We start from the raw sequence: 27,612 nt of genomic DNA on the forward strand, positions 1-27,612 counted from the left end.
TTAAATACATGATGTTCATTAATTTTACCAGAACTCTTTGTAGAGTAGGAGCAGTGCGAAATAAGGAAGAAGGTTATGTTTCCTACACCTGCCTTTTTTTTCCTATCTGGTTGCCCATTTCTGATAGAAGAGAAGAATCTTTACATCAGCTTGGGGTGGGGGGTGAGGTTTACTCAAATGACAATATGTTTCGATTAGGTAACCACTGTGGAGTGGTATCAGAGTAGTATTTTCTGTGAAAAAATACCAGGAATAGGATAAAAGTAACTAACACATGATAGGCATGACATTTCTTAAAGATGGATTTCATGGGACCTATCACCAAAAATCCATAGGTACAAAGTAGAAGAAATAAGGGATGAAAAAGGTCATCTTGCCCGTCTTGCCCATACACTTTCCCACTGAAAGGTCAAAATTCATGTACTTGAGCAAGATGGGAATACTGCAGAACAGGCAGCAATAGCCTTTCCCAAATCTAAGGGAGTCCCCTCAAATGTGGACACACAAAAAGGAAAAGAGATCCCACTGTGAAGGACTAACCAAGGGTTCTGTTCTCTTGAGGGGAGCGAGCTACAAATTTTCTAGGTGAGGAATTACCTATTTCAGAAATCTCAAAAGCCAAACTAAAATGTGTCTAGATGTAATGGGCCAGTATAGTACAACACTTCACTCCTATTTATACTTCAAATATAGTATGTTTAATGTACATAAAGTCAGGTTTTCAAAGCTGTTGCTATAGCTACAGATCAAGGAAACCATAGCAACAACCCTGTATTATGTACAGTCTTAATTAGGGATTAAGTTATGTCTCTCTTTGCATTTTATATTAAATACTCCCATGCAACCTAGTTATAGTAATCTTAATTTTTTTCAGACTTTTTAATAATCAAAATGCCATAGCATGATACTTTCAAGTCAAATACACAACTCCTAAAATATGTCTTTACCACATTATTCTGATCATACCTAATAATATACACATCACTGTTTTTTACTTAAGATAAACACAGATGTTCATATCACCGTGTTAACTCCTTTAATAGAAATCAGTGATCAGTTCAGCCTTAACCACCAAGTAAGTGATTTTCCATCATCTCATAAGGGTTTCAAGTCCCATCTCATCCCACTCAACTTTGCCCCAAAAGAAATGAGCTCCTCCTAACTAACCTTTTTTTCTATTGATTGAAGTTGTGGGTTTTTGTTGGTTGGTTGTTTTTTCCCTTGTTCATGCACTATTTGAGTACACTGAGAAGTCAGGATGAGAGAGCCCTGGCATGCGGCACACGCGGAGAGGAACAGGAGAAGAGAGAACAAATGTGAAGAACAGGAAGAGGATGTTGGAAGTGGCCGATGAGCAGGAGGGGGTGTTCTCAAATAGCGGGAGACATGTAGGACCCAGTGGGGTGGCAGGCTTCAAAGGACACCCTAGAAGAATGTGAACACGTTCAACAGGTGTGTGTAGATTCTCTCAACAAAACAAAGAGAAAGCCAAAATGATGGTTTTAAAAGCCTTCTCTGCTATCTTCCTCTCCATCACATAATTTTCTGATAATTCATCGTGGTATTTCAGTTCTATGAAACGAGTAGAAATTCAACATATCTGGCACTTACAGAAATGAGAGATCTGTGGTTTTAATCTCTATGAACAACTGAGAATTGCTGGTCATTTTAATACAAATAGCAAACAAATGCATATTTTAAAAGCAATCTGTGTTATAAAAAGTGTAGTCTGACAATGCTACGAGTGTGACTTAGGAACATGAGCCCCGTAAAAGCTTTTCACATGGGCAGCACAATAAAACTTCCTTTGGACAGGGAACAATTAAGTCAGAAGACGGCGCATTCGCAGTCAGCAAGGCACATTCAGTTTCTTCGTTATCATTTTAATTAGCAAAATATTAATGTCATCTGCAAATACAAGGGGAAAAACAATTAAAATTACTAAGTTTAAGGAGTCCTTCACGACCTAAGCTAAATTGAGACAAATGTCTTACTAACCGATACTGGTCACCAACTTTCAGGACATTCATTTCCATTTACCGTTAGAACTTCCAAGCGTGTTATCAAATTTAAGAATGAATTAAGGCTCCCACAAGCTACAGCCAACCTCTGATGAGGGCGATGGTGAATAAAAATGGATTAGCATGCTCCTCTCCTCTCCAGTTATCAGTCCAGACTGATAGTGATCAAGTGACTGTGGCAGCTCTGCCTCATTTGGATTCCACACCTGCCACTGTGGCAATAACCCAGGGACATGCAGAACACGCTGCCCTCTCATTTCCAGTGGGTTCCTGGTCCTTCTGTATTTAAGATATGCTGGATGGAGCCGTAGCCCTTTTGAACTCAACAACAGCTCCCATTCATTTCACTGGGACTAGGATTCACACCCTGACTCAAAAAGATTTCCTTTCAAGTGCTCGTTCTTTTTCTCCTCCTTAAATAACGTACTTTGGCCTCCAGCATACTCAGTGTTGTATCTTATATGGACAACAATTAAAAGTTTAAAAGAAGCTACCTCCTAAAAAGCATAACCCTCTCTCATTCTGATTTTCGTATTTAACACTCTAAAGGTAAAATAGTAACTAATTTGTCCAATACATTTATAGGACTGAACATCATGAAGTGGTATTGGCATTCTCTATAAAAGCTGGTGTGTGAATTAATAATTTAATAATGCAATTTAATAAAGAAAAATAAGTAACAGTAAGTAGAAGTCTGATAGTATTTTTCACAGTTGAGAGTGCTATACCTGTGCAGAAACAACTTTTATAAAGAGTTAACTTTTTATGTTAGCTTATTTTGCAAGTTTGCATCTGTTACAAATAGTACAGAGAGAGAGGAAGGGAGAGGAGTCTGGGCAAAAAGCACCCACCAATATTGCCAACACGCAAAAACGCCATCAGATATTTTGCTGGCTAAGACAGTTTAAAGCAGGAGCCCCTATAAAATATAATCTTATCATTGAAGTATTTTTATCCCACAACAAGTATTCTGCAAAGCAGATGCAGGCTAAAGCATTTTAAAATACAGACTGGAAATACTGACCTGGCTTTCAAATAGATACCAAGTGTTAGTGTAACAGTTGCAGAAAAATCCAGTAAACCTCTAGCTCTATAACTTTTCTACACTCGTATATATTCATTTCACAAATGTCTTCTTCCATGCAAATAAACACAAACACAAACTACTTCTTCCTTGGGTATTGCAGACAAAATGAAACATTTTTAGGACTCTGTTACAAAAGCAACCAAGAAAATTTCCCTTTGAGTTAAAAGGACTAAAGGATTGAAATTAATCTGAAAAATTTTCTTGTTTGTATAAATACCAGTTTTTACTGGGACTAAGCATGATTTTAAGGCAAGGTCACCGCTCTCTCCACCACAGACATGATGGAAATTTAAAAAACTCAATGGTCATTTAAACTGCAGCACACATTTAAAAGACACTTTGCTCAGAAACATTACTCGTTTTAGTATTTACAGTGGACATGCTGGTAGAAAAGGAGGAACAGAAAAGTCTACGGGTCCATTTTGTTGTGCTCTTTATAACAGGTCTTACCTCTTGTGTCTTCACATTTATGTATCCATAGTGAGTTCTCAGAGGCTGCCTTTGGCCATAAGAAAATGGGATCCATTTGACACTGGTTTGTCCAAAGCAGTTTAGGATCAAAGGGAAAGTTACTTCATTTGTGAGACGAACGATGATCAGACAGAGGAACGCCGCAATGAAACTCACAGCAACAACGGACTTTCTCTGGCATGAAAAGAAGAAAGAAGATAAATTATTAAAATTAACAATCAGTTTTAATAAAAAATACATATCTTCTATTACGGGATGAGGGAAAAACACTTTAGAAAGCCTCAAGTGAAATTATTTTTATGGCAGTCACTTTGCTGCAGCAGCACAAGGAGCTGGGTGACTGGATCCCTTTGTTTCAATAAATTTGCATTTCGGAGGTTTCAGGAGTTTCTTTAAGAACTGGTTTAAATTTTATTTGTATATGGAATTACGATTTTTATGTAAACGTCCACCCCAAAGTCTCCATTCAAAAGCATCCGTGCTCTAGACATGCGACAAACGCACAAAGTGGAAATGCCACTTGCAGTCATACCACACAAAATTTACTGCGCAGAAGATGATTGCCACAGATTGTATTTATTGTGCGTTCATTTTAAATCATTCCAACGCAGCAGAACTCATACTCTAATATTTTTAGAATAAATGTGAAGTCAGCACAACGGCCCTGCCTTATTGGAGGTTCACAAATTGACCTTGTGAGGCATTATTATCTTGGACAAGACGACCTCCATAGTTAATAATGTAGCAGATCTGAAGCCTGTATCTAATTAACCTTTGCTTTCCACCTCTAACCTATCCAGTTGGTCGGACTGGTTAATGTAACCACAGAACGATGTCAGCTTTTTCCCTGGGTAACTACCCAGTCCGCAGGAGGAAAAACTTAGAAGAAATACGATGTTCCCTCATTCTTTGGTATTTTTTGAATGATACAGTCAATTACTTCTTGACAAATTAGTTAAGGACAATACATGTTAGTTAGCATATGTAAAGATTCTAGGTATGATACCGTATCATAAGGGTTATCTTTAAATTTTCCCTGAGGGACTGGAACAATAATCATTTACAGGTGTTTTTACTGCACTTTAATTACACTCAAGCTTTACCCTAATTTGCCACAGTTTAATCACCCTACTGAATGTAATTCTACCCCCTGTAAACAGTAAAACATACAGAAAAGAGGCAAAAAGAATTATTTGCCTAAGGGCCTACATAAGTATATAGCAACACTCAACACTGGGACAGCAGAATCGGATCACCCTGATTTTTGTCTGCAAATACCACCACCTAACAGGCACCAGCTGAGTACACATTTAGGACAGATTTTGTACATGACGGCAATCAGATCAGTCATGCTGCAACAGCCATGGAGGGGTGGAAGGCGAGCTCTGATTGCAACCACGTAAGATGAATTTGTTCTTTGCCTGGAGGTTCATTTGACAGTCCGCAGAAAATCAAATTCAAGACGCCGAGCAGAAGAAACGATGATATTTACCCAGCAAACATACTGGGAAAGGTGCAGACAGAGTTTTACTGAACGTGAGCATACAGGGCTCGTGTGCCCACACACACAGCCTGGGGACACTGCTGCCATTCTTCCGTTTGGTTTCTGGACACAGAAAAAGGCGAGAATCGCAAAGAGCATACAGCAAATTTGAAGGGATGGTGCTGTATTCCCACACACAAGAGTTAACAAAATAGTACCTTATGGGGGTCGATTGCATGGCTCTGTTTTGATGTATTAGGAGGCTGCAATTTATAAGATACAAGCAACAAAAGACCGAAATGGAAAACGTGGGTGAATGAGGTCACTGTGAGGAGAAAGGGAAGAGGATGATGAAGAGGAGCAGTATTGTGGCAATGCGATTCAGTGAGGAATTGTAGTCGGCTAATGACCGTGCAATGTAAAATTAAACCCAGCAAATCTTCAGAGGGCAACGCAGCAGCCGCAACCCAATCACAGCTTTCGGAATTCATGGAAGCCACTGCACTTTTCATCAGCTGCATTATAACAGATTTACATTAAATTGCAATAAACTGGCTGGGGAGCACTTCTGTGTCACTTCTTTTTGTACCAGATGGAGTCAGAAATGTTTAGCTATATATCAGGGCCTTGTAAGCGTTAAGAGGAGCCAAGATGTGCAGTGCAAGTGATAATCATAAAACCTTGAGAAGGACTGCGAATTAGTCATATTATTTATTGCAAATTGGGATTAAACTATTGCAAATACTTAAAGGGGAATCTACAGCCTCATTCTACTACCTGAGCACGCTTCAATCAAAACATCCACAGCGGGAAGCAGCAATACTGCCCTGTATGATGCCACTAACTGATTTCCACATATTCTCTATTCCTGGTTTGCTGAATACCATTTGTACCTCCTTTATTTTGTGTAGATACGTCCTGAACTTGAAAACACTGCGGTCAGCTTTGTGTGCTTCTCACAGGGAGCTGTTCTAAGGAGCCTCTGCCCCAAGAAGAATTCGGATTGTGTAGTTAGATTTCTTGGCCTTTTCAAGATGCCATCTGATTTTTATATTCACTCTCTTTAAATAAACTGCACTATAGGAGAAAGGAAAAAAAACCACCAACGACTGTGGCTGCCTTTTGTTTTCTTATGTAAGAAAATATCGTTTGAAAAAGAAAACACCAAAGATTTTTCTGTGTGTGTTGCTTAGCTAGAAAGAACCTGCACTAACTAGAACAACACAACAAGATAAAGGCATTTTTACAGCAGAAGGGAATCAACACATCTGTTATAAATGTTTTTGGGGAAAAAAAACCAGCTATATACAAACACAATGTCTATTTATCAACTTGTACAAAGGAACTTGTGTTAAGGATTTGGTTCCCTTGCAATTTTTTGTTAAAGGCATGAGATCCAACAATACGCGTTCTCCAAGGGAAAGACTACTGCAAATTGTAATTTCATTGGCTCAGTGTTGAAAAACAACAAAGCACCTACTTCTCATAATTTTAGCCTTTAGCATCCCGTACAGCAGTCTGTTCAGTGGGCAAGACTATTCTAAAGGGCACCTCTAAAAGTAATTGCTTGCCCTTACGTTCTTCCCTCCTTTACCTGCTCAAAAATAACAACACCAAAGTGGTATTTGTCAGGAGGTACTTCTTGTAAGATCTCTCTTTCTGCAGGTAAATGGATTTTGTTCTCTTTCCTGTAATAAAATTTAAAATTTAGTATTGGAGACTCCACACATTCTACAATATGACAGGGAAGTATGAAGCTATGTACAGGGATGAACACTAGACTAATTTCTCTCAAAATTTGTCTGCATCAACATTTTAAATGTTCACACATCCTAGCATTCGGTAGAGCTATACCAACGTTAATTAGCAGCTCTCCACAGAAAGAAATCTTACCCCTCCTTAATTTTCAGTTCTCATGAATACAAATAGTATCTCAACAAAATAAATGTTTCTCTAATACGGAAACATCCTCTGTATAAAGCTCAATCAACCTATATATCTTGGTAGCTAATTTAACATAGGTATCTTGATGTTGCTGACATTTAAATAAAAAAAAGTATATTCAGTTATAAATATTTTTATACATATTCAGTGAAGAGTAAACAATAAGACATTGTAAACAGTTTCTTAGCTGCACTATCACAATTTATTAGCTTTTGTAATATTTTATTTCATTCAATATAGTATATGACTAGTCTAGTTGAAAATTGCAAGAAAGATACCATACTTATGAACCCCAGGTTCCAGTATAAGTTGGGGAATGACCTGTTAGAGACCAGCGTAGGGGAAAGGGACCTGGGGGTCCTGGGGACAGCAGGGTGACCATGAGCCAGCACTGGGCCCTTGTGGCCAGGAAGGCCAATGGTACCTGGGGTGGGTTAGAAGGGGGTGGTCAGTAGGTCAGAGAGGTTCTCCTGCCCCTCTGCTCTGCCCTGGGGAGACCACACCTGGAATATTGTGTCCAGTTGTGGCCCCTCAGTTCCAGGAGGACAGGGAACTGCTGGAGAGAGTCCAGCGCAGCCACCAAGATGCTGAAGGGAGTGGAGCATCTCCCGTGTGAGGAAAGGCTGAGGGAGCTGGGGCTCTGGAGCTGGAGAAGAGGAGACTGGGGGGGGACTCATTCATGGGGATCAATATGGAAAGGGTGAGTGTCAGGAGGATGGAGCCAGGCTCTTCTCGGTGACAATCAATGACAGGACAAGGGGTAATGGGTGCAAACTGGAACACAAAAGGTTCCACTTAATTTGACAAGAAACGTCTTCATGGTGAGGGTGGCAGAGCCTGGCCCAGGCTGCCCAGGGAGGTTGTGGAGTCTCCTTCTCTGCAGACATTCAAACCCGCCTGGACACCTTCCTGTGGAACCTCAGCTGGGTGTTCCTGCTCCATGGGGGGATTGACCTGGATGAGCTTTCCAGGTCCCTTCAACCCCTGACACTCTGGGATTCTGTGAATACAGGATGCTATAGCAGAAGAGTGAAGGAGTTAGGTATTTGTTAATTACATTAACACTGTGTAGCTGCTCATTTATGGTTTAAAACCAAAACAAAGTGGACACACATCAGGTCAGAGCACACATAGTGTAAGTTCTGGGATCCCATACACACTAGAACTAAACAGTTTATTCCCAACTCTTTTCACTCAACCCCCACAATAATAAAATCCCAGTTTCAGATATTTCTCAGACACCAAACTCATTCTGTCTAGTACGTATATCAAAATAAACGAGCAGTAGGCATGATTCACGCTTCTGAGGCTTCACTTTATATCCAGGTTGTTAAAATAAGAATTGAAATAAAAACAGGATTGTGTCATCATACTATGCTAGTTAGGATTTCATGAAAAAGTTCACATAAATAAAATAACAGTACTTTCGGGGGGAAGGGGGGAAGTGTATATATATATATATATATATGTATATATATATGTACATATTTGACTATTTATAATCTCCATATCATCTGTGTTTGGCTATTTACCCATGCCAGGGTGATTCATTAGCTTAATTTTGGCAAGAACTTGACAGTCTGAGCAAGTTTGAGTGATTTTTCTTTCATAATCTGCTAAGTGTGAGATGGCAAGAACAGTTGTTATAGTTCAACAACGCCGGATAGACACAACCATTTTTTGTGTTGTATACAGTTGTCTAGCAGGGAGGAAGAAAGGAAATATCTTCAGCATAAGAAGATAGACATTACCTAAGTTGTAAATTTTACTTATGTACTAAGTAGGTACTTGGTACCTTTACTTTCTAGCCCAAGAGCACCGCTCTGCCACATCGAATGTATTCTATGGAAGAAACTATCAAACCACTCTCCAAGTGGTAATAAAATCCCATCCTGGCAAGGTTAACAATAAAAACCCATTTCACAGATGCATAAACTGAAGTTGAAAGCAACTTTCCTAAGATCACAAAGAAATCAACAGAAGCTACGACTAAACTTTTATTCTAACTATGTTGTTTCTCAGGTTTATTGTTTCTGTTATAACTAACTACCTGAATTTGTTAAGTACCAAAGTTGAACGCGATATTATGGAAGACTCTAGTAAAGGACCCTTGCGATCACTCAAGTTCCATGCCCCAAAAAGTAACTGAAAAATCAGCCTTTTTTTCAAAAACTGATTTTTTACAATATTTTTTTTTTTTCAGTCATTTTAATGGATACACGATAATACTGCGCTTGGAAGGACAAATCAAAGGTAAAGACTTACGTGAGGGCTTTGAGTCTCTTAGATGACACAATATGCAGTAATATTGTACCTTTATGAGCATACAGAATAACTCAATCGCCTTTTTAATATCTCTGCACATTACACTACTTTTATTATAGGACTGATGCAGGGATTCAGGTTTTTTACTCAAGCATAATACCAATTGAAAACAATAATGGCTACACTTACTGAATTTGTCTCGTTTTCTAGACCACTATATTAAAAACAGTTTTATTTAATTTTCTCCTCTATAGTCTAGCGCATCCTCTTTGAACGCTGCTTTCTGTTACAACAGAGCATCAAATGAAACTCTTTCAGCACACTAGTTCAGTACACCTTACTGATTTCCCTTGTATTGGAAATAAATACGCCTTCCAGCTATTTCTTTTGTCCTGAATCTCCCTTTAACAGGGCTGCTGGAGGGATACTCAGGCAGGGGTCCTGCAAGTTTTCAAAGAGGGAGCAAGACTGTATAGCAAAGACCCTTTTAGAAACAGATACATGTCAAACAACATTTGCATAAAATCGGTAGCTGAAGATTTACTTTCTTCTCCTTCAGAAGTGAGAGTTAACCCGAATACGTTCAAAGGCTCCACGGGAGACGGATGTCGATGCTTCTCTCTCAGGAGAAGATTACAAAGCAGGTAAGGGGTTGTATCACAAGTCAGACCTGCTTTAGGTTCAAAACCCAGGCAAATTAAGATTAAAGCTTCTTTTTTCTTGTCCTGGAAAAGGGCAGCTTTGCTAAACTGGAATGTAAGCAGCCAAGAAGCTGAGGAGTAAGAGCAGAAATAAGATTTGGTGATGGACAAGTGAGGCAAGAAATGCAGCTCACAAAAAACTAGATGAAAGTTATACACTGAAAGAAACACATGACTTTTAGCCTTCTATATGGCCTAGAAAGTACTTCTTCTAACAATGTATGCTGGGTCAGGACTGTATTCATAGCTTATGAAGGTATGAACGGTAGACACTTCTTGGCTCCTCTGTAGGAATTCTGGCCTTTTTTATAGCTAAGGGAGCTCAAGAACACAACTCATTGTACCTCTTCTATTGTTGCGATTTGTTGAAAACTTGTTACATAATTCAGTTTTCACCACGATTCACAATGCAGTCCCGTGCGAATGGTGGTGTGTCTAGGTTCGTAACAGATAGACGTGGTGTTTTTCACAGCAAAATACAACACATTCAAATGTCTCCTTCATTAAAGCAAAAACTCTGCAGAAAGGGCTCAGGCAAGACCTGAGCAGCAAACAAAACCAGGAATCGGCACAGTGTTGCCAAAATAATTGATGTAGCAGCAGCAGTCGCCTATAACGCAAGTCTTCACTGCTTACGTACTGTGGGATTATTCCTGTTGAGATTTAGTCTCAGGTAACTGCGTAACTACTACATACAGTGTTCACATCAGAAACAGCACACATATTTGGTTAATAATATGGAATTATGGAAGGTGAAGAACTTCAAAGTTTCAAGGAGTAAACGTTGAAGTATTTTGGAGATCTCTCATATGCGACCATGCATAAGAAGTTACTACATTTGAAGAGTCCCGGGTATTATGAGCCCTTCAAATTGCAAAACGTTGTCAAATTAATCTGCATCACTATTCGCTCTTGACCGAAACACAGAGTCTGATCTGAAGGAGCTGGGGTTTTTTTGCCTTTTTTTAAGAAATCTGGAGATATTCTTACCCCTTCAAGTGATTTCAGGCTTTCCAGCACTTTGAGTTCTCCATATCCTACAGTGTTTATTTCCTCCGCTCTTTTCCTGCTTGCCCAAAGCTGAGTTATTTCCTTCAGCAGCCTAGTTCTGGCCTAGAGCTCCCTATGCAAACAGTCTCTAGCCCCAACAAGGCGCAAATACAGCATTAGCACAGCCCCAGTCTTCACAAACAACCTAAACTTCTGACCAAGGCATGCTTTTTGCCAGTCTGCTGCTTTGATTTATTTGTACTCTAAATGAAAGCTGGCCAGTAGCTTAAAAGATCTAGCCCATTAAAATGCCCGTGACAGAGAAGCACACTTTAAATAAGGTTGTTGACTTTTCATTCTAGAAGATTTGTTAAGACTGTTTAATCTATAACTTCTGTTACTGGTTTATCCATGCCCTTCACAACTAGGGTAACCTTCATCAGTAGCTGTAGATGCATATTATATAAATACTAACGTGGTCTCTGCATGATAAAGCGGCATTAAAAAGAAAAGCTTCTGCAGTACAGCTCTCAAATGGTGCTTTTTTTTCCTCTAACTCTGGATTATTGCCCGGCTCTTCTTATCAATAGCTTGGCGAGCTTTCAGACACACACACAGCCTAACGTGTGCTTCCCTATAATAGAACTGCTGGTACAAGAATCTGTGATCTTTCAACCTGGCAGTTGGTTGTTACTACTTATTGAAGTACCACCGCATTGTAGCTATTTTTCACCTGCTGAGAAAAAGTTCCAAGAGAAAACCACCCAAATGCGAGTATTAACTCTAACCCTGCCAGATACACCTCACATAGCTGAACTCTCTCTTCTTTATAGAAATATATAAAGACTCGTGATAGGCAACATCGTAAGAATGAAGCGCTAACTGGGGAGCTTTCACAAGCGGTCTGAAAGACACCCAACAGCTGCCAGTATTTTAATGAAAAATTCCTTTCAAAAAGTTTATTCTTTCCAGCAGAAACAGACTCAAAAATGAATAAACCAGAAAAGCAATAACAAAACTTCACAGGCGCATCAAGAAAGATTTGGAGTTATTAAAAGCCTATTGCATTTCTTTATTATTTTATATGAAATATCAGAAATACTCCATTTCTTGTTTCAAAAGCTCACAGGAAAGGGAATGTGATGGCTCCTAAAGTAAAAGTGAGATAAAATCCATTTCTGCTCCTAGCAGTAAAATAATCCATGCATTTGGTACACAGCAGGAGGAATGGATGTTAATCACGTACCTGTATGTCTAGCAAACACTATGCTGGGATGTAACCTCTAGAATTACTAACTGTTAGATAAGAAAAAAAAAAAAATCAAACAAGTAAAATTAAAAATATGACAGCAGCCCAGGGGCAGAGAAAATGAAAGTAAATAAAATGCTGCGACAACCCCAAATTCTCATTATTTTCAGGTTGCACATCTGTGAAGCAAACGCCTTTTGGTGGAAACCTTCACTTGCCTGCAGCTCACTTCTACCTGTGGGGAAAAGTTTATGCTACAGAGCAAAAACTGCGTACCTAGAAATTCACACAAGTGAAATGTAATTGCCCACCACCATCTGGACGAGCCCGAAGTTCCTCCATGGACTCCTCCTCTGTAAAGATCCCTGACTGCCACGCTGCACTTGAAGCTAACAAAAATTGGCTCTGTGCCTCAGTTTCCTTCTAAAGGTCAGATAACACTGGATGACAAGAGAGATCTTGCCTACTCTGCCACTTGGCAGGACTCTCACCCTGGCCCTTCCCATCAGCTTCATCCCACACTGCTCTCCGGGAGGCCAGCACGTTTGGGAAGTTCCTCTGGATGTTGTCTCTGCCACGGTGTGCGCAGTTGTCCTGGTTTTGTTAAAAACAAGTTTCTCTTTTAGCAAATTTTTGCCTGTCAGCTAAAGCCTTCATATTAGCTGCATTTTCCTGGAGAACCCGACACATGTTTTGGTTAAACCTAGCAATGGAATGCAAACTTATTGATAAGCACGGATGGACATCTCGCAAGAGGGGCAACGAGGAAACTGGTGATCGAGAGACTGACCAACGGTGTATAACATTCCATTCACGTGAATACTTCATATAAAAGTGGGAGATCACAAGGATCTCGTCCCTTTTTGCCCTTCTTCCCTTTTTTTCCTCATGGCCGACATTAGGAGAGGACCTTGCTGGTCGTCCCTGCGAACTGAGGCCTAGTGAGAGACTGAATCCAGCTCCGGTTGGCTGCAGAGTCTAATCCAGGACTTCGGGTACTGTCTCTGCAGTTGCTGAGACTTACAAGATTGGTTTCGTATATTTTGTATTATTTTCTCTATTCTTATCAGTAGCGTTAGTAAAACATCTTTAACTTTTCCAACTCTCTTCTCTCTGTCCTTCTTTCCCTCCCGATCGCCTGTGCTGAGTGGGAAGGGGGAGAGGGAGGGGCAAAAGGGGGAAGTGGGGGGGGGAGAGGAGGTTAACGATACATCTGCCAGGGTTTGATTGTCACCCCGCAATCCTAACCCTCGACAGCAGTGCACCTGCTATTCAGAAGCACAAAAAGGAAAACAGCAGCAGGTGGTCATTATTCATTTTAGTCTTGCGTTAGGCACCCTCAGACAGTGCACATCAACATCTTGTTACAGAGGCAGGGATGCAAACACTGGTTGGTGTGAGGGTAGAAACCTCCTTCACAGCCCCACCGGGCAAAGATCTGAATTCAGAGAGCAAAACCACGAAGATTTTTCAAACTGGGCCTCCCCTCCAAAAAGCAGGACCGCTATGAATTTGAAAGAAGCTGAGAGATGATGCTCTTCAACTGGTCTGTAGGAGCTATGTGGTTCCTTGAAGTTGTCCCCCAGTCTCCCCCTCTTTTTTTTTCATTTCACCAAGAGATTCTCCAGCACAAGCTGTAGCCTCCATATGCAGCCTTTTACACAAATCCAGTAAACTGGGCTCCAAATCGTTTTTGCAAGGCCCTTTTCTCTTTATCAGACACAAAAATCTCCCTATTTTCTTTGGATAAACCTGCTTTAGCCTACATCATCTATACATGGTTGACACGTTTGTCATCAGAAAAGTAAAGTGTATTATTCAATGCCTCCAAGCACTGTCTGCTGCTGGCATGTGGAGTAACATTTCAATAGGCATAATCATTTACAGCTGATAAAAAGCAAGGCCTAATTACAAAGAAGTGTAGGCTGAGATCAGCTATTTTGTGAAAGGATTTTAAATTTTCTGCAGTGTAGCCAGGAACATATGACTCGTAGTGAGGAAAACACGCTTTCTCTATTTAACTCTTGTTCCTTTCTTTATGTTGTTTTCTCTATTGGAAGCTTAGGGGAAAGCACTTGAGAAATCCTTTTTGTATGTTTTTTTTTTCTTTTTCCTAAAGAAATTAGACACCAGCATAGCAATGTCATTTCTGAACAGATCTTCAAAGTCAAGATTTAGATGTAGATGTTAAACTATTTCTGTGGCATACAAGCCTTCAGGGCAACTTTTGAGCAAATGGAGGCATATGGCATTTGCTGGCATGGTCACATTAGGGTTCATTCTATTTTCTGAGTTCATTTTCTAGTGCAAGAAGTGGAGTTTTGCAAGTGCAACAATTTGCAAGTGCAACACGCCATCTGTGGGATATACATTGAATTCCTTGCTAGGGCAGGGGCTTAGGTGGTTGGTTTTGGACAAAGGTAGGCAGAACACAATCACATTGTTATCACAGCACTAGAACATAGACTTTCCATCTAGGATGCAGATCAGCTGTGGTAACCGCTGTATGCTCAGAGCAGCAGCCCCTACAGTGCTATGATCAACATGAAAAAAGAAGCCAGGCCTACATTTTCTACATCTTACATCTCGTTTGTAGGAGGGGCTGCACTGAGCAATGCAGCGCCTGTACGCGCACAGAGGGGCAAATGACCTGCACATTTTTGGCAGAGAACGTCCTTTCAAGTACTGGCAGAATCTGACCTTATTTTACACACTTCTATTGATAAAATCACAAGGAAATGTTGCAAACCAGCAGGAACTTAAACTAAATTTAAGTACAATTGTATTCCATCTACATGTAGGAGTCTGTTCATTATTCATCTTGGGATAACGTGAGCCAGAGGTTATCAGAAGGTGCCACACGACAGACTCCCCAGATAGCAAAGAATATATAGCATTATAGTTACAAAATATAATGACTGCTCACACAGTGCTCAAGAGGTTGCTGACATATCCCTTAGTTGGCTGGGGAGCTTCTTAAATCAGGGCACTGAAACTCAATAAAAGCACTGATCAAGGCAGCCGCCTGAATTTAATTATGAGCTGTATTGATCATGTCTTCTCTTAAAAAAGAAAAGCAGAAGATAAGGTGTCCACAAAGCACGGAGCTCGTGGCAAGGCCTGGCGGGACCCTGCACAACAGACTCCTTGGCTGCTCTGACAAATCCGCAGTCTTTGCCTTTTTTGCCGACCTTTCACTTCTAGGAATTGGGAAAAGAATTTTCTGTGAACTAGTTTTTATCCAAAAGAAGCAAAATACAATTTCACATTTACAATAAAATCCGTGACCTGAGACCTATTTCGTGAATGCACACTATTGAATGGTAGCTGCAGTGGAATAGCATCCAAAAGCCACAATCACCATTGTGCTAAAAGCTATAAATTCTTGAGATTCATTATTTCTGCAGTGCATCTCAATAGGAGCTAGAGGAAATCATAAAAATTGATAGTTTTCCAAAAGAAATTCTTCCAAGCAATAAAGTTTAATCTCTCACTGATCTGTTATCCTGATAGAATAGCACATGGGCAGTAACACATATATCCCACCTAAACACACATTCTATCATCATATCACCCTCCTCTCACGCTGGGTGAGCTAACTGAATTGAACTTGACCTTCAAAGCCCTTGGAATGCAACAAAATATCTCTGTTTTCTGACATTTATGGGTGGCTTTTCTGCATGGCTGCTTTTATTGCCTAGAAAATAATGGTGAAAGCTGTGTGGACAAACCGTCTATAAACACTGACAAATCACATGAAAGGAAGACAGATTTATTCAGTGTATATTACTCCAGAACTAATCTAATCAAACCCAAGATTTACATTTTTAAAGCAGATCAAAAATTCATAGAGTTAGCATTTTGATACAATAGATATATATGACAGTTTTATTTTAATCTGCAAGTGTAATTGAACTGATTTGGATTTTCTGTGCTCTTATTTTTGATTAAATAGGTTTTATGTGTTTCATATGAAAATACATCATTGAACTTGCATGTGCAATAGGAAAACTCTATGGAAAACTCATACAGAAGATTATCATCTCTGTCTGATAAAGCTTAGATAAAAACACATATGGACATAAATCTATATTAAAACCTAAAAGTTCTAGATGTAAAAAGACAAATATATCCTACTTGTGGCTTTCTTAAACTTAAAAGAAAGCACTCCTGGCCGCTTCACCAGAACCGATGCAGAACGTCTGCTGGAAGAACTGTGACACAAATGTGTACCCAGCAAAGTTCTCCATTCTTTAGTCCATTAAATACTGCATGATTGCCAGGTGTCAGAAATTATTCCAAACCCATTGTCTCCATGTGTGTTTTACTTATTTGCATGCAACGAACAAACAAAAATAGTAGAAAACCCCAAAATATTCAAATTGAGCTTATTTTTTGCATGGTAGTAAATTGAAACTACAGTGGCAACACTGCTTCAAACAGTCTGTGGACTTCTCTAGGAGACAAGATGGTCTTGCAAAACCAAGGATGCATCTGTTATGGGGTGGACACGGGTGGCTCCTGTTCTGTTGCCCAATCTTGGGCAGGTCACTGCTTCTCTGTTCCTCATTTTCGTAGTCTGTCCAAGGCCCCTAGCAGTACACTGTTTTCAAACAGCAGCAAAGCTTGACCCAATTAGAAACAAGTATTTTCACCAAATATTTCAGTCAAAGACATAACCTACTGTTTGGGTACTCAGTTCTAAGTCAGCGCATCTGGCAACTTGCATTGAACAAAAACAACTGTTGAATACCGTTCCTCCTTCATTTATAGATACCTCTCATTCAGCTCTTGAATACTCTTCTTGAGGTCTGTGGGACCCAGATACTGCATCTTTGTGGCTTGCAGCTGTAAAGAAACTTCCTTAATTGCCAACTGTGCAAGCCTTGACCTGCATGGGCAAAAAGTTCTCACCTTCAGTTTTGTTGCTGATGGAGGAAGCAGATTCTACCCATCAGCTTCTGTAGGTCATACATTTCTCCCACACCCTAACAACCCAGAGTTTTCATTTCTCTTTAACACCACTGTGGTCTAAAGCAGTAGAATAAGGCCACTCGGACCATAATGAACTCCTCACAATGTCCCAGAGGTTACAAAAGGGTGTTTTCCATCAGGGAAATTGTCAGAGACACCAATGAGATCAAATAATGTGCCCCAAGACCCTTTGCAACTACGAGGCAAATGTGAGTTTTCCTGAAGTTCATTTAGAACCAGAATCATAGTCAGGTATTTAAAAAAAAAAAAGGAAAAAACACATTATTTTTAATATTGCAGCATTTAGGATCTATGATATTCAGAAAGCATGTATAATGAATACAGTAATGTCACCCTTACATCTACTGTTTTGTCTGTTTTCAATATTTTCCATTATTTTTCCCAAAGGTCTTCATTTTTAGGTCCTATTTATCAGTTTTTATCTCTAGCTTTACCCCAGTGCTGCTGAAAGAGCAGTTACCCACAGAAGAATGAATCTGGACTGGACACAGGACCCCGCTGTCCTGTGGCCACATGTGACCCACATGGTGCTCACGGTCTCTGTCACAATATTCGGGTTTCTAGTAGTTTGTACTGTCATTACAAGTTATGAGAGTTTACGATCTGTTCCCATCACTACAAGTTATAACAATCATCCCCGCGCTCTGAAAAAAGCAGCAAAATACTTTCTCAGTGAACCTCTAAGTCTTTTAGCCATAAATCTCAACAAATAATGGTGTTTAATTCAACACTGCTATACAGATTAATGAGACATGTTGTCCACAAGTCAGGGGAGGAACACAAAGATCCATCCTAACTTATTTCATTTCCAGATTTATTCATTGTAAGCATTACATGACATTCACACGGTATTGAAGTTCAAAGAACAAAATGCACATCACTAATAAGCTGATCATTTTTCATTTTATTTTAGATGCCAAAATTAATGATGCTGTTCCTTTTTCATTAGATCTCTTTCTTACACTTTGTTTCACTGAATCAAAAACAGGGTATGTGAGCAATCAGAATATTTCTCTGCAATTTCCTTGCTTCTGAATGTGTAACTAAGCCCACAGTGCTAGAAAATAGATTTCATCACTTTAAACCCCAGGGCACTCAGGACTCCAACAACTTTTTTGGAGAGAGGATCCAACTTCAGGTGTTAATGTTTCAAGACATTAAATCCTGATATTTTCAATTTCTCATTCTTAGTTATTCAGCATTCACCAGAAATATGTCACCACTCAAGTTTCAGCTGATCTTACTTATTTCCTCTTGCCTGAAAGTTTATCAACTCACTGAGTGCCACAACATCTAATTTGATACCCTCTGACCACTCTTAGATGTTCAAAGTCAGGCAGCACTCCACGCTCTGCTGTGCTGGGCAGTGCCTCTGCTTCAGCACCTTCTCGCTACCCAACAATACTGTGCTCAAACTCTCCTCTTTTATTGACGTTAAGGTATCACTATCTTTGATCCCATCGTTTTTCTGCCATTATGTCCCAGCCTCCCATTTAAGTCTTAAACCTTCCTGCCAGTTTCTCCTCTCCTAATTGTTTTAAAGAATCTTGTAACTACTCTTCCTCATCTACTCTTCTCTGTCTAGCTGACTAATGCCATCCTAAACTCCCTCTCAGAACACCATGTTTCATCTCATAGTAATTCTTTCTTACGACATTAAATACCTTTTTTCTGGAAACAAGGTCATTTTCCCTGTGCAGACCAGTACACATACCCCTTTTTTTCTGTAGCTCTTTGGCTTTTGTTTTTCTGTTATGATACCACTGCTGCAATTGCTGTAATGGTGATGGGCTGCTGTATTTCAGCCTTGTTAATGTCTTTAAACCTTTGTTACGTAGATACAGATTCTTTTGATTGGTGCTGCACTAAGAAAAAGAAAGCACTGTTCCACTTAGGCCCCATGAAGTGCCCTCTATGACAAGGAGTATGGAGGGGGAAGTATATAATGCTATAGAGAAAGAATGTGCTTTGGGGGATTATGGGGGCATCACCTTTTCATAATGTATTTGCCTAGAAAGTATTCATCTAAATAAAAGGCCAGTAGACTAGAAGCACTTTTCTAAACAATAGACTGCATTTAACATTTCTAATTAGTCCTACCAATTCTCAGAAATTTACTTTTGATGTATCTCCTCTCAACTGGTTTTAGCAAGCTCACCAAACCAAGTTGTTCTTGTATCTTCCAATAAGCAGCTCCTCTGTTCTCCTGATAGATGAGCTTCTCTACGCCTGTTCTTCTGCTTCCCTGTCATCTTCCTTGACTATGGGTATTGCACTCAGTCTTTCAAAAGGAATCTCACCAGTGTGCGATGGTTCAATTTTATTGAGATTCCTGATCATCTTGTGAGTGATCAGCACATCCATAACAAGTCCTTTGTCACTTGTTTCCAGCTGATGAGCTGCCAGTACATCAAGTACAGTGGCCACCTGATTCCTTTGTTTCTCTATGGTTTGTCTAATTGATAATTTTATATATATATATATTTTTTAACACTACAGAACATCCCTGGAGTCTTCTGTAACTATAGCTTGGTTATGAACTGTAGAAGCCAAACAACCTCCATAAAGCTTTTAGAAAAAGACTTTCAGAAAAGCTCAGGTCTCTGTAATGCCAGGTAGGATAAAAGAGGTTGCAGCAGCTACATAATAGCAGCTATTGTGTCTTGAAAACAGCATCTCAATCTATTTTTAAGTCTTTAGATGCTGCTTCAAAAGCCGTGCACAACAGCCTTAACTCACATTACTTTGGAAGTATCTCAATGAGAAACATTGTCCACAGGGTGCGCCACAACGGAAAACATAGCTCAGCGAGGTCACTTTATCTAAGCTTATTTACTATGTTTTTAAACAGAGTGAAGAGGAATTTTCACACTAAATGATTTAGCCTCTCAAATTTTGACCAAGATTGTACCAAGGAATGTCATATGTTGTCCACTGAAGGGTAAAAGCGTACAAAGAGGACGAAGCAAACTACCAGTTACGCACATTTAGTTTCAACCTTCCTCCCTCCTGTCATTGAGCACCGCAGCTGTCATCGCCTAAAAGCCTCACACTGTCACCTCAAAGAGACAGCAGCTGACACATCCCTTTAAAATGAAAGCAAAAAGAGATCTTGTGACATCATAAAACCGGGGATGATAAAATCATTTGACATAACACTAAGTACAGAAAGACACTTTCTGCTAATCTTTCACTTTTGTCTCTTCTTGTTATTGGACGCTCACAAGGGAGAAGCAACGCAGCTACCTCTCTCACACCCAAAGTATTTCCCTTTGGTGACCAAAGGACTACTGAAATCTATAGGGAAGCTCTGCTCTGGTTAAAAGCTTCAGAGTTTTTTCTGTCTTCCCCGACCACAGGATGGATTGCCTACATCATACTTATACAGGTAAAAACCATGGATAAATTACTGTGCTATTTTTACCGCACAGAGACCAGAGAATCTCCTCTGCACCACAAACAAAATTAATACCTTAAAAGACAGGCTTCTCCCCCTGCAGAAAAGCATGTCACAGCTGGCCACCTTGCTGACTAGGGGGACACGTTGCTATTCTATTATATAGGGGTAAATGGTTTGCTCTTATTTTAACCACATTGCGAACCCAATACAAGCGCAAACAAAGCTGCCGTTGAGAATTAACAAGGTCAGTAAGCTGAACTAAAAGCACGTTAAAAATTGCATCAGAGAGAAATAAATGATAGGACAACAGTCCGCTAAGGCACACATTCAAAAACGATCTGATCAAAAGGCAAAGCGGTCCAAAATCTGTCACTTACTCAAACTATTTAAGATTAAAACAAGGTAAGGTAATCACATCACTAAGAAAGCAAAATTAGATTTTTTAAATTATGCTATTGTCTAGTAATGAATAAATTAGGTTTGATTCATTTTATTCCCTCCTCCTGTGCAACACAATTACAACAGCACTGGAATGAGATTAATAAAAAATTAGCATTTCATCAAAGGTTTTTAATACCCATCTATGATTTAATTTGATCACCAAATTTGATCTATAGTGATATTAATAGATAGAAAAATCCATAGTAGAGTCCATTATTGTTGAACTTTATCATCTTTTTAGAAAGTACAATAGTAAAATTATCTATTAATTAGATTAATTTCAAGGAAGTGTAAATCATCCTGACCCATGATACTTGCTTGCAAAGCTATTGTGAGAGAATAATTTATAGGCAACAGTATAGGAATATTATTCTGAGCAGATGCAAACCTTGAACTTCCAGTCACTAGACTTAAATTCTAACTAGGAATACATCACCTTACAGAAACTCCTATGTCCTCAAGTGCTGCAAGGAGGAGGAGAAGAAAAACAACAAAAAAATCTAAGTAGATTGTTGTTGTAACATACAGTCTGTATTATTGCTTAACATTGTCATTAATTAAAAGTGGATGAGAGTAAAAATCTCTGATTCTCAAAGTGAGAAGGACTGTGCCGCTCAAATAATAGAGCCCCATTTAAAGAATAAGTCTCACAAGTACTTTGATTTGTAACCTATCCTGCTGGCGCTCTATATGGCCTTGCACAAGTATTCAACCCTAAGCAGTAGCTGGCAGTGAATACACGTAGTAAGGAAGGCAAATAAAACACTTAAGCATAGCTTTGCAACTTTTTCATCACATTAAATCAATTTCTACAGATGCTGGATTAGATCTGTCCCAAACATTTATCGGATTCCTAGGTTTAAAAATTTAACCGTATGGTCTTTAAGGCACCAATAGCATCCCCTAAACGTTGAATGGCAAGTAATCGAGACTAGATTCTTGTATTCGCACGTAAATTTTCAATGGAAATTAGTCACTGTGTTTTCTGATGAGCTATATGGCACATTGCACTGTCTATAAATTGTAAAATGTTTTCAGCTATGATGGATAGAGGTCTTACCTGTAAAACCTCATTATAACATACTGAGAGGCTGCCAAAATGTTCTGTTTCAAGAGATTAAGAGAACAGAATTGTTTTTATGCACGCACATATTCCCAGGAACACCCTAAAAGTGTGGACAGATGGAAAGTGCTATTCTGCCCCATGATTACATTCCTCCACATGATAACTCCTGTACCATGTTTTTTCTAACATTTAGGCTTTTAAGATAGACACTGTGCAGAACAGAAGCAGACCACTGACCTGGAAAACCTAGAATTTTGCACCCCAAGACTTCAGTAAAGATCAAACAGAACGGATGTAAATCTGTAATATTATGACTAATCAAGAGTGGACAGAAGACAGCAAAAGAAGCTTCTTCCCATCTCTTGAATCCTCAGTTAGTTTTAAGTCCTGTGCAGTGCAACACATCCAGTAACAGAACACGATAAACACCATTGCTTTAGCTAAAATTTAATGACAGTTTATAGCACCAAAGCAAGAGCACTTTTTCTTGAGGAAATACTCCATGTTTCTGACAGACTACTTAGTGACAGACTATTTAGCAGATGCTAAATGTCCTGAATCTAAATGAAATGTGTGTACCAGAGAGTCAGTGGAAGAAGGACCTTGCAATACGGTCCTTGATCTCCAGTTAGAGGTATTTGGTGTGGCATTCAGTAAGGACTGGAGTTCTTTTATAACAAAGCTTCAAGAATAAAGCAAGCTACTAGAAACACCACTTGTACTTCTGCTGTCTCTCTGGAATTTCTAGTGAAGTGAAATTGATTTTCCTTTTTTTATTAGAGAGGCTATTAAGCATGAGGCACCAAGAGAAAGCCACATAACGAGACAGAAGCATCTGCAAATGCCTGTTAGTTGTTGCACAGTTGCTTTTTGAGAAGAAATACCTGCATGGGTGGAAGATCAATCTCTGTGCAGGCACCAGTGGCAACACATAGGGCGACTCCAGGAGCCTGCGTGCATCCAGAAATCTGCAGGTGCAGTAGGCGGCCACTACGGAAATCCGATCCTAAATTTGTCAAAGGATCAAGGACATTTCTCTTCTGACAGACATCCTAGCTCACTAGAGACTGTTCCAGTAAATGCCACATATTGCTGATAGCCCACTTTGATCGCTCAGTATAAAGAAGTTTGAAACTAGGGCTTGCAGATGAGATTAAGAAACTCATTATCCACACCTCCCCCTTTCCATCCTTTTCTTTTAAACTCACATCCTCATTGCATTTTTCTTTGACTTTCTCCCTTATGAGGAAAGGCTGAGGGAGCTGGGGCTCTGGAGCTGGAGAAGAGGAGACCGAGGGGTGACCTCATTAATGTTTATACATCTATAAAGGGTGAGTGTCAGGAGGATGGAGCCAGGCTCTTCTCGGTGACAACCAATGGTAGGACAAGGGGTAATGGGTACAAACTGGAACACAAGAGGTTCCACTTAAATTTGAGAAGAAACTTCTTCATGGTGAGGGTGGCAGAGCCTGGCCCAGGCTGCCCAGGGAGGTTGTGGAGTCTCCTTCTCTGCAGACATTCAAACCCACCTGGACACCTTCCTGGGGAACCTCAGCTGGGTGTTCCTGCTCCATGGGGGGATTGCACTGGATGAGCTTTCCAGGTCCCTTCCAACCCCTGACATTCTGGGATTCTGGGATCATCCAGAGCTGAACATACAGATTTGTTATCTACGCCATCTTCCAACATAAGCAGAAGCTGGAAACCAGACCCAAAAGGCGTTGGGTAGCAGCACATTGCTGCTGTAGAACAGTGGGCCCTTGTTCTGATCTTGTTTCTGCCTGACACACTACTTTCCTGGCCAGTCTTTTAGAGAATGTGATTAAAAAATAAATTGTAGGCATAATATTTCATTTTTTGGTAATAGAACAGTTTAGCACACAGTGACAAAGAGAACAAAGGAGGATACCCCCCCCAACAAATACACAGTTTAGAAGGCACTTATGGTCCTATGAGAGTAGAATAAATTCCTACAAGGAGAATTAATAGGATACCTTATTCTTTAACATCTCAAGGAGGCAGAAGTAAAACAAAAATGAAACTCAAAGTGTCTTTTATTTCAAACAAAAGCAGGATATTTAAACAAGAGAGTGTCATGGGAAAGATTTCGTACCACTACAAACAGTGCACTTGTTCAGAATATAACAGCAATAACATTACTAATGGAAGCAAGACGCTCTCTCAATTTTCATGTGGATTGTAAATTAGAGAAACCAGTATACGAGCTAAAATATGCACGTATGCATGTGCATGCGCACACACACACACACTGCTCGCCCTTTGCAATGACTGAATTGTAATTTCAGCTCTACGATAGTCAGAGTACAGATGGATGGTTTCTCATCTGCATCTAGCTGTGGCCTCCCTGTTTGTCACAGGGCCCAGGCAATAGCGCGAAGCAGAGTTATACTCATTAGTCCCTGGAGGATTCCGCAGTTTATGATCAGACAGAGATGAGTTTTCCATCTTCCCACTGCTTGTATATCATTTAACATTACAAGATGTTCCATGAATAATGGAAATAATGAAGCTATGTCCTCTAAGACACTCTCCCCAGGCCAGAGACAGCATCCACTGGAGTTATTAACAAGTTATACATGCGCTGATTAGCTGGCAGAGTGTGTATTACAGGTCAACTTTGCTTGCCTTTCCTTCACCTGGGACATTACTGCGGATCCTTGTCTTCTAAACAGTTGTTAATGCTCACAAAACTTGTAGGGATTTAAGTAGCTCTGAGATGATGAGGAAATGCAGAATTTATTTGTAGAAGAGGACTGGACAGACAAATGAACAGGCAGATAAGCACCATGGCTGTATAACTTATTTCTAATAAAATTTAAACAGTCACTGCTCTTCTAGTTATTTCCTTACTGGTTCATTCATATAAAATAAATAATAAAACAGACTGAACGACTTTTAAAGTATGGATTTTTCCCATTTATCTACAAACTTGAGGACAAGAAAGAACGTCAATGCTCTACCTATTCTTCAGAGGCATTTATGAGCATTAGTCTTCATTCCTCAGAAACAGTAAGACAGGATTCAACTTACTCAGTGTTGAATACTTCTTTTTTTTAGCACTTAAGCACAGTGTAACAGCAAAGGCCCTCAGAGACTTATTTAGTAAAGTAGGCTGGAATACTCTAATTCTGGATTCATGCTGGCTTTAAATTCTATAACAAATCCAGAGCCACGTAGGAATTCACAGTTGTAATTGTATTGAGCAGCATGGCCAGAAAAACACTTTCAAGCAACAAAGATGTAAATTAATCCTTCCAAGTAAAAAAGAATTTTTCTTGAATTTTTGCAAAAAAAAAAAAAAAGGCACATTATTTAAATTCCATTTGTTGGAAATACATAAGCATTAACTAGTTCAGTGGTACACTAAAAGGTCCGCAGGAAGTAAACATCTTTAATATAAGAACTCACTGCTGAAAACATGCTATGCTGGCTTATCTCCGAGGTAACTAAACCCTGAATAGGAAAAGCAGCAACTGATCAGAGCAGCGCCCACACTTGAGGTCAGATGGGCACAACTCAGCTATTTCAAGTGTCGCCTGACATTTTGCTGGCTCACCAGTGTACGTGCACAGCTCCAGACTTGACAGATTGCTTGCCATCTTGTGTGCCAAGAGTACAGCAAGAGAGAACAGGTGAGCAGGAGTGAACTGGGAGGATAAAGGATCACCACTCACAGAGAAAAAACTTACTCAAATACCACTGTTCTTGTAAAGGAATTCTAAAACTCTCTCAGTATCTCATCAGATACAAGTGGCTGAAGTTAGAACGCTACATGCCATTATGCATGAATACCTCGAATTTACTTCAGAAGATGCTTTAATGCAACAAAGCTGGAAAATGCAAATATTTGTTAAATCGTGTAAGACGAACAGTTCTGCAATCATACTGCACTGACAGAGAGTGATTTTCTCTTCATACACATCAGCTAACGTGAGGTACTACAATTCCTGTAAATTGAACTATTCCCCATTTTCATCAGAGTGAAAAGAATTCAGTTCAAGATTAAGCAACAATTAAGTTTTTTAAATCCTGTGAACTAAATGAGATGGTGAATGATGCATATACCCGAGCTTTAGTAAGTCACTGATCTTCATTGGACTGTGTTACCTTTAATATCACTAATAGGAGTTACAAAATGACAAAAAATACATTGTTACATAATCATGTTGTTCTGGTATCTCACTAAACACAAGAGCAAAACACATTGCATGAGGTCTGGGTGCATGGGAGGCTTATAGAAAAAGCCAGAGATGGGTTAGAGGTGAAAAAAAGCCCTGAAATGTGGGGATATTCAGAGCATGTGGCTAGAATTGCACAGCTTCTGTTCCCAGGGATGCTCTTAAATACATCCTCAAGGCAGCAATGTGATTACAAGGAACTGGTGCATTGAAACGTTCTGAGAATGGAAGCTGATCCAGTTCAAACAAGTGAGAAATGAGTATGCTACAATGTTGAATATTTAATTAAAGCGAGAAAAAGAGAGAAGATTCACTAGAGACAACTGTTTTGCACTGGCAGGCTTTGGCTAGCTGGCTTGAGAAAGATTTCAATTGTTAAACTCAATTTGAAGAAAGGAAAAAGAGATAGAGGCATGCAAGAGTCTGATATTGTTCAATTAACATTCTGGTTTAAAATTTTAACAATAGCATACTGAAAATGCCCATTTAATGCGTAGGAAAATGTCTGCTCCCTATTGGTTTGGCATGTTCCAGAAATGCTGTCTGATTATACCTCAGCCCAGAAGATTGAGAAAGCTGTCTTAAAGGATTACAACCTACAGACTTACATTTCTGATTTGTAGAACTGCTGGAGGGCATCGTTGAGTGAAAGCAGTTTGTGAGGGTGTTGTACAGAATGTACATCTCAAATGTTTTACACACATGAATTCAGCAAACCTGCCTTCCTGGACAGCAGTAAATCAAGGACACAAGCATCTTGGGAAGGAAAAGGAGAGAGTGATACATTATATAATTTTTCTCTATTTTGTCTGGTGAACACGCTCTTCAGATAGTGCAGAAGTCTGTTTGATAAAGCAATTTGATTGAAAACAACTGTGCTATTCCTCTGAAGAGTCCACATGAGTATCACAGATGGCGAGATAACTTGCTGTAATTTTCTCCAAGAACACTGAATCAGGCCTTCAGCCTACATAGCAGTCGATAATTTCCAATAAAATTCACTAAAGGAGATTTGTTTTTTTGGGGGAGTGGGTAATGCAGGGAAAGAATTTTGTATTGGCACTTCTCAGATTTTGATTATCCCAGCACGCATCTCTGCTGCGACACCGGCGTGTGTTCTACGCTCGGCATGTTGAATATTCCTGCCCTGGCGATTCTGAGTGCACATGTAGGCTAATATCAGGTTTTAACAGTGACAAAGAAGTGAAAATATGAGAAAGCAAAGGGGTGAAAAAAAGGCATAAATACTACTGAACCACAAGTGACCTAACGGATCTGTCTGGAAGACTACAGAACTGAG

The 27,612-nt window shown here is 39.6% G+C and overlaps 1 protein-coding gene across 7 annotated transcripts in view; it reads right to left on the reverse strand.

Moving 5' to 3' along the window:
• ST6GALNAC3 (ST6 N-acetylgalactosaminide alpha-2,6-sialyltransferase 3) overlaps nucleotides 1-27,612 on the reverse strand; it is a 249,812-nt gene that overhangs the window by 119,630 nt on the left and 102,570 nt on the right. For all 7 annotated transcript variants that reach the window (XR_011739815.1, XR_011739814.1, XR_011739811.1 and 4 more), the window contains one exon: nucleotides 3,559-3,753. Coding sequence is in view for 2 of the 7 variants with exons in the window: in XM_071810561.1 (XP_071666662.1) it covers nucleotides 3,559-3,753 (195 nt within the window). In the remaining 5 variants the exon portion in view is untranslated. The remainder of the gene's footprint in view (nucleotides 1-3,558; nucleotides 3,754-27,612) is intronic.

The sequence above is a fragment of the Patagioenas fasciata genome, chromosome 6 (genome assembly GCF_037038585.1).
Source record: "Patagioenas fasciata isolate bPatFas1 chromosome 6, bPatFas1.hap1, whole genome shotgun sequence".
Classification (NCBI taxonomy): Eukaryota; Metazoa; Chordata; class Aves; order Columbiformes; family Columbidae; genus Patagioenas; species Patagioenas fasciata.